This window comes from Zootoca vivipara, chromosome 2 (genome assembly GCF_963506605.1).
Source record: "Zootoca vivipara chromosome 2, rZooViv1.1, whole genome shotgun sequence".
Lineage (NCBI taxonomy): Eukaryota > Metazoa > Chordata > Lepidosauria > Squamata > Lacertidae > Zootoca > Zootoca vivipara.
The window spans coordinates 5,096,604-5,105,037 of NC_083277.1; the positions used below are offsets into that span (position 1 = coordinate 5,096,604).

At 39.6% G+C, this 8,434-nt stretch overlaps 1 protein-coding gene across 1 annotated transcript; it reads right to left on the reverse strand.

Annotated features, from left to right (window-relative positions):
* Window positions 1–3,645: 3,645 nt before the first annotated feature.
* Window positions 3,646–8,014, reverse strand: LOC118077697 (vomeronasal type-2 receptor 26-like). The gene is made up of 3 exons (XM_035101407.2): window positions 7,265–8,014; window positions 5,833–5,959; window positions 3,646–4,544 (listed from the first exon to the last, which is right to left on the reverse strand). The coding sequence occupies exons 1-3, from the start codon at window positions 8,012–8,014 to the stop codon at window positions 3,646–3,648; spliced, it is 1,776 nt and encodes a 591-aa protein (XP_034957298.2).
* Window positions 8,015–8,434: the final 420 nt, after the last annotated feature.

Genomic DNA, 8,434 nt, shown 5'->3' on the forward strand with positions numbered 1-8,434 from the left:
TATTAGATGAGATTTAAAAAATTTCTCTTTTTTTGCTGTTTTTCATATTTTTCTTTTCTCTCCCCCCCCTTTTTGTGCCCTTTTAAATTTTGTCTTTTTTGTATTCAGGATATTGCATGTTATGATGATATGGAAAATGCATAAGTTGAAAATCCTTAATAATATTTTTTTTAAAAAAGAAAAGCTTCTGGGTTCTTAATAAACGTGTTTTTAAACACTTTTTTCAACTCATTATAAATCTTATCCCAGAAGCTATTCACTTGGGGGCATGTCCACCACATATGGTAAAAGGTTCCTTCCACTTTCTTACATTTCCAACATTTATTATCTTGTTTATGGTACATCTTTGCCAGTTTTATTGGTGTACGGTACCATCTATACATCATCTTCATCATATTCTCTTTCAACACATTACATCCAGTAAACTTCATATTCTTCTTCCATAACCTTTCCCAATCTTCTATCATTATATTATGTCCTACATCTTTTGCCCACTCAGTCATAACTGATTTTGTCTGTTCATCTTTAGTGTGCCACTCCAACAACAAATTATACATCCTTGAGAGATTCTTAATTTTAGGCTCTAACAATTCTGTTTCCAATTTTGACTTTTCAATTTGAAAACCAATTTTTTTTAATCCAACTTATACATTTCATTTATTTGATAATACTGCAACCAATCATTCAAATAACTTTTCAACTGATCATATGTTTTTAACTTAAATTGCTCATGCTCTTCTACCAGTAATTCCTTATACGTCAGCCACCTGGTCTCCATATTCAACTCTTTATTTACTTTTGCCTCTAAAGGTGAAATCCACCTGGGTGTTTTTCTTTCTAAGAGATCTTTATATCTATCCCATACATTGTACAATGATTTTCTTATAATATGACATTAAAAACCTTTATGGATCTTGATCTTGTCATACCACAAATATGCATGGCAACCAAATGCATTGTCAAAACCTTCTAAATCTAAAACATCAGTATTATCAAGCAGAAACCATTCTTTCATCCAGCAAAATGCTGCAGCTTCAAAATATAACTTTAGATCTGGCAATGAGAAGCCTCCCCTTTCTTTCGTATCTGTTAATAACTTGTATTTAATTCTGGGTTTCTTCCCCTGCCAGATAAACCTTGATAATGCTTTTTGCCATTATTTAAACCATCCTTGCTTTTCCACAATAGGTAACGCTTGAAACAAAAACAACGTTTTTGGCAATACATTGATTTTTATCACTGAAATTCGGCCTAACAAAGATAATTTCAAATTGGTCCACATATCTAGATCTCTTTTAATTTCATTCCACAGTTTTTCATAATTATTTTTAAACAAATCTATATTTTTACCAGTCATATTTACTCCCAGGTATTTAGTAAACACCACTTTAAAACCTTGAAAAGCAAGTTGAGAAACACTCAAAAGATTATCCTGCATATGAGGAGCATAGATGGTAATCTTAATTGTAGCATTAAGGCTATTTAAAGATACAGTTCCCTGAGCCAAACTTTTGATAACAGTTCCATCCGCCTGATGAATTGCTCCTTCTTGTTTCTCAAGATGAACAAAGAGATTCTTATCTCTGGCTACATGCCAAGTGCAGCCTGAGTCGTGTATGCAGACTTGAGCATCATGAGATCAAAGCCTTTGGTGCAGCTGGCCCTTGGGGTCCTTGTCCTCCCCCCTCCTCTGCCATCTTAGGTGCCTCAGAGTATCAGTTACTCTGTAACAGTTTAATCAATGTAAGATGTTTTAGCAACGTGTCACCAACCTGCATTGTAAATTTAATCTGCAATTAGATGGTATTTAACACCAGTTAAATTGGCAAAAATGTATACCGTGTTTCTCCGAAAATAAGACACTGTCTTATATTTATTTCTCCTCCAAAAAACACACTATGGCTTATTTTCAGGGGATGTCTTATTTTTTCCTCCTCCTGCTGCTGCGGCTGGTGTTGCTGCTGCGCCTATCACTATGTCATATTTTTGGGGTATGGCTTATATTCCTTGAATGCTTAAAAATCCTGCTACGTCTTATTTTATGGCTACGTCTTATTTTCAGAGAAACAGGGTAGAACAAGTAGCAAAAAGTGCTGGAAATGTCAAGAGAAAGATGGTGAATTTTTTCATATGTGGTGGGCATGTGAGAAGGTGAAAAGATATTGGGAAATGATATATAATGAATTGAAAAAGATGTTTAGATACACATTTCCCAAAAAACCTGAAGCTTTTTTATTGGGTATAATGGGAGGGGAAATTGCTAAAGATCAGAGATTGTTTATGTATGCTACAACCACGGCAAGAACTTTATTGGCCCAAAAATGGAAATTACAGGACTTACCGTCAGTTGAGGAGTGGAGGACGAAGATGATGGACTATGCAGAAGTAGCTAAGTTGACCCACGGGATCCGATACCAGGGGGAAACAAGGTTCCAAAAAGAATGGAGTAAATTCGTTGAATATATGGAGAGGAACTGTAGAAGTTTAAGGACACTTGCAGGACTAAAATAAATCCTACAAATTGACTTTGAATAAGGATGGGAGGGAGGGAAGTCTTAGCTCGGTGGAGCGAATTATATTAAGACAGAAGAGTATAAGATGCAAGAGATTTTGTGTGTGTGTGTGTGTGTTTGTTTTATATTTGTTAATTTGTGTGTTTATGTGAAAACCAATAAAAATCTTTATGAAAAAAAGTAAATTTAATCTGCAACTACAAATACACTAGGGAGTCAGCTATACAGCTGCAAAGAAAATGTTTTAAGTGTGTTTTAAGTGCAATATACAATGTGACACTGATGGAAAATTCAATGCATTTTTTTAAAAACACTTTTAAAAAGGCATTTTCAGAATGGTTTTTATATGTGTGTAGATTCCACCTAGGTTAAAACTTAATGTTCTTTAAACTTTAAACAGAGAGTGCCTTGCGTAGTTTTTATACTTTTAACAGGAGGGAAAAAGAGAACTAATTTGTGTAAAATTTTCCAGAATATTTGAGGACATGAATCATGCACCAATTGTGCATCAACTGCTATATGAATGTGCAAAGCAAAATAAGTATGAGACAAACTGATTTGAAAGGTGCAAATCTATTTTAATAACTTGCCAATATATCCTTGCATATTTTGAAAATACCCAGTATATTTTGGACATGACTCATGCCTGTTGTGTGTCATCTGCTTTAAAAATGTTTGGCACCTTGTACCATGTAAAGAACACCCATGGCACCAAAATTCAAGGTGACTCTCTTGAGTCACAGCAGGAAATAAAGAGATGCTACTGGAATATGTTTCTTTTCATTTTGAAAAACAATGCATAAGCAATTTATTTGTAAAACTAAGGAATTCTTATTTTCTTAATGAACAGCATTCATTATTATTGAATTATGATAATGAATTCTTATTATGTAGGAAAAATATACCAGCAGTCTTCAGAAAAGAATTCATAAATAAGGTTTAGCAGGAGAAAAATGAACAGTGGTAAGGGTGGAATATGATTCAAATGATAATTTTGTGTTCTGATTTCCAACAGAATAGCTTCTAAGGATCTACATCCCCATCTCATGTGTCCTCGCTTTATTGCTACCGGTACCTTGCTGGCTATCAATTGCAAAAACAAAAAAACATATTTTAGGAATCAGGTGCCATATTAAGTCTTTGTAGTCAGGTGCTCCTTTGCGTTCAAACTAGGCCTGAGTACAATAATGTAGCACTTGGGAAGGAAGATGCAGCCCAGAAGCCCAGCACTGGAGGCCAACATAGAGAAGATCTGCACAGCTACCATGTTCTTCCCCTTTGTGCTCAGGTAGGTGGGAACAAAGGACACCCACACACTGCAGAAGACCAGCATGCTGAAGGTGATCAGCTTGGCTTCATTGAAGGACCCAGGCAGCTTCCTGGCTAGGAAAGCCACCATGAAGCAGATGGCAGCCAGGAAGCCCATGTAGCCAAGGACTGTGTAAAACATGTCAACAGACCCTTCGTTACATTGCAGGATGATCTCTCCAGCCTGGGAGTGTATGTCAGAGTCTGGGAATGGAGGAGAGGTACCCAGCCAGATGACACAGATGAGAATTTGGATACCGGAACAGGAAATGACAATGGAATTAGCCAGACTCTTTCCCAGCCATCTCCTCACCCGGTTTCCTGGCTTAGTGGCCAGGAAGGCCAGCACAACGGTAATAGTTTTTGCCAACAAAGAAGAGACAGCAACTGAGAAGATGATGCCAAAGGCCGTCTGCCTGAGAAGGCAGGTCACTTTCTTTGGCCGGCCTATAAACAGAAAGGAGGACAAAAAGGAAAGGAGGAGAGAGACCAGGAGGATGTAGGAAAGGTCCCTGTTGTTGGCTTTGACTATGGGAGTGTCAAGATATTTAATGAATATTCCTAAAACAAGGCCTGTGATTAAGGACAAAAACAGGACAGTGGAAGCCAAGAGGGTCCCCAGATATTCATCATAGGACAGGAAGGTGATAATTTTGGGGATGCATTGATCTCTGTCCTTGTTAGGGTGTTGATCTTCTGGACATTTGGTGCAGTGATCTGCATCTGGAAAAAGAAGAGCATCTGCATGAACATATTCCTGCAGACTTGTAAAAAAAAAAAGGGGGGGGTCAATTTTGAATCCAACTATCCCCTACAAATGGAAACAGTGATGGGACTTGCAGTGTCTGCTAATCAACACAGAGTTGGTCCTTTCTGTGTATGTCCCAAGTGCAGATACCCCCTTATTCACGTCCCAAGGAAGAGCTTGGAGTGTTCTAGAACAGAGTCCCCAAACTAAGGCCCGGGTGCCGGATGCGGCCCAATCGCCTTCTAAATTCGACCCGCAGACGGTCCGGGAATCGGTATGTTTTTACATGAGAACAATGTGTTCTTTTATTTAAAATGCATCTCCGGGTTATTTGTGGGGCCTGCCTGCTGTTCTTACATGAGTAGAATGTGTCCCTTTATTTAAAATGCATCTCTGGGTTCATGGGCGTACCCAGCGAGCCCCCCCCCCGAAGCAATTTTTTAAAAAAATGGTTATAAAGTGATGAAACGAGGAGGCTAATATTTTTCCCCCTGCAACAAGGCACGCACTCCTCCTCGCTTCTTTCCCCCCACCCTCTCATTCACTCCTTATCTTTAAATCCGATCTTAATCCTTTCAGACTTTAACTGCTAGCCTGTCCTGAGCAGTCGAAGTCCCCCCCCACCTTGCTTTGATTTCTAGCCTCTCTTAGACTATATATAATTTTCTTAAATTTTTTGTTTCATTCACCTTTTCCGTTCTGAAATGTCACAACCTGAACGACCATGGCTTGCCCCCCCTGGTTTGATCCTGGGTACGCCCCTGTCTGGGTTATTTGTGGGGCATAGGAATTCATTCATAGGTTTTTTTCAAAATATAGTCTGCCCCCCCCACAAGGTCTGAGGGACAGTGGACCGGCCCCCTGCTGAAAAAGTTTGCTGACCCCTGTTCTAGAAGCTCCAAGTTGTTAATTGCAGCTATATCTGATCTCACCCCAATACCAGGTATTCTCAGATGGGTGTAATTTACATTTAAAAAATTCTTTGGACGACCATGGACTGGAACTCCGGTCTTCCCAGTACAAACCAAACATCCTAGCTACTTTGCCCCCCGGTACTGATTCAAGGGAGCCTAGCAGATGCAGCAACACTGCCTAATTCTTACATACTCAAGGCTGTCTCAGTAGTACCTGGAAAGCTTTATTAAGCTTATGTACATTACTATTGAACCTTTATTAAATTCAACCAGAAGATTATACCTGAATACTCATCAACAAAGGACATATTTCATTGTTTTTGTGGCATCTTCCTCTGAAGTCTCCTACCTTCCTGAGTGGAGATCATCCCTTCCGCACATGGAGCACAAGCGTGGCAGCAAATGGGTTTCCCTTTCTGAACCTTCTTGGCATATCCAGGGCGACAGCTTTTGGTACACCTGGCATGAGGAAGGGTCTGACCAAAAAGACAGAAGGCATCAATGAAAGTAATTTCTCCGCCAGTGTACAGTCTCAGTCTATGTGGAATAGACACGGCTTTGGTGTTTGATGCTTTTTTTATTTTTGATAACATTTTATTAATTTTCAAAATAATAATAATTCACATTTAACAATTTCAAACATAAATCTTAATTGACTTCCCTCCCACTTCCCCTCCACCTTCCCCGGAAGCTCTGTGAAGCCAGATCTGACAGAGCTGTGGTCCAACCGCCATGAAACGGGAACCCTTGTGGTGTTTGATGCTTTTTTTGACCCATGGGACAAATTCCTTGGGACACAGTTGGGGCAGAAATAGATAATCAAGAAGAGAGAATTACATGGAGACTGTATTGGCCTTGGGTTTAGGAGATGGAGCTGCCTGCCATTATTACAAAGGTCTAGTAAACACAGTACAAATCTGCAATCATTGTAATCATTTAAAAATATCAAAAATCCAGAGAAACAAACTAGTTGAAACAGAAAGGTATTCGGAGCAGCTGTGTCAGAGGTTAACATACCTCTAAAAGGGAAAACAATGCAATGAATGAGTTTTCCAAACCTGGTTGAACATCCTGGACCACGCAAGAGCCTCTTGGTCAATGGTGAATTTTGTGCCTGAGGATCCCTGTCTGCTTATGCTCCCAAATTTCACTGCACCAAAGGATTTGTTGGGAAATGGCACCCAGTTCACAATGTCAGATTCGACTGTCAACTGCCCATTCTCATCCAAATACACTCCTTCCATGGAATTATTGTAAAACTGGGAATCACCTAGGAAAGGGTGAAGCTAGAACAGCAAAGAAAGCATGTACATTTAGAAAAGAAGAAAACCATCTGGATAACATGGCCTAATCTCTGAAGAACTTTGTACAGACTGACACTTTGTGTATGTGTGTGTGTTTGGGCAATGGATCTGTGACCTAGTCGGTCTGCTTCAGCCTATTGGGACAGTTTAAAGCTATGAGATGCATAAACTTCATTCTGCACCCTTGGAATAATTCTGCAAGCACAAGCTTCCTATTTGTCAAAGTAAGGTAGCTAGAAGTTTTGTGTTGACATCAGCTTCCTTGGCTAGTAATAGCAGGAAGCCTTGCTGAGGAATCAGGTGGTAAAGTGGAGGCAGATTGTCTTGTCAGCAGCTAAATTAGGATGCGGGTAACAATCTACAGTAAATGGAGTCAAAGCTAAGTCAGTGTTGAGGCAAACCTGATTTCACCTGAGAAAGGAATTCACAGCACCGATTCCGGTTCAGCAAATATATCTGAGAGGGAAACAGGAATACCTGCCAAGACTGTATCCTTTGATATTTCAGCCTCTTTTTACCCTTCACCACCATCTGATTGGATGTGGAGGAAAGCGCAGCCCTTAAGGCCCGTGCCAGAGCAAGGACAAGGTTGTAAATACTGTAGTTATCCGGAGACAGGGTTTTCTCAATCATTTCGTCAGGCAGGGACTCCAGAGTGTCAACTTCCCTGCACCTTTTCCTTCCTTTCACAGATAACACATGCTTTGAATATGAACAATTATATGATTTCTCTGCAAACCGAAACATAGAATAGAGAAATGTTTCATAGTCGTCATAGTTTGGCCTTCTTTTAATACGAGTCAAGAAAGAGAAAAACCCATGAATGTTCAGGGGAGAAAGCAGATCATAAGACAGGTTCAGGATGAGGTCCCACAAAGCTGTTGTGATCCAGACTTTCCCCAAAATGGGTCTCATATGCCTTTCAATCTTAATTTGCAGAAGAAATATTGAACTATAGAAGAACCGTATCTCTCCATAGTAGACTAATACATTGACTTTGTTCCACGTGAAAGATATTTTAGAAAGCGATGGTATTTTCACAGTCTGTATTGGGATGCTAATTGAGAAGGCAGCACAAACTGTGTTCCTGGTTAGCAGAGGCATCAAGGTCCTCATGAATCTATCCCCGTTCTCGGTGTCTGGAGCAACGAGGCCAATCCAAGTCCAGTTGAAGTGCAGGAGGAGTTGGACTATCCCCAGATACTGATGCTCTTCTTTGGGGACCATTCGGTAGACAAACGGGAACTGAGTTTTATCATTAAGAGCATCAGAAACAAAACCATAACTGACCTAGTAAAGAACAGAAGAGATTTGAAAACACTTGCAGCTTTAAGATAAGTTCAACAGTGTAAATATGTTTCGGTGGATGTAATAATGGAATACTGAATGGTTCAGTTTATGCAAAACATGCAGGGATTTATGGAATGCAAAATACACCATGGAAAGAGAAGAAGGGAAGGTCACTGATGTTTTAAGGATGTTTAAATGAGTATTCAAAATGGTAAAATATGAGGGAACAGAAGAGATTGCTGTTCTCACCCCCAACAAAATCCCATTTCTCTGATATGGGAAACAGAAGGAAGACACAGTTTCATGAGGGCTGAGGAGCTCTACCCCAGGGAGCTTAACAACACCCCATATTTATGT

Coding starts and splice junctions, on each gene's coding strand:
- LOC118077697 (XM_035101407.2), bottom strand. CDS start 8,014: ATGGTCCCCAAAGAAGAGCATCAGTATCTGGGGATAGTCCAACTCCTC. Junction 5,960..7,264: donor AAAGGATACAGTCTTGGCAG/GTATTCCTGTTT, acceptor CTTTTTGGTCAG/ACCCTTCCTCATGCCAGGTG. Junction 4,545..5,832: donor GATGATCTCCACTCAGGAAG/GTAGGAGACTTC, acceptor TTCTTTTTCCAG/ATGCAGATCACTGCACCAAA.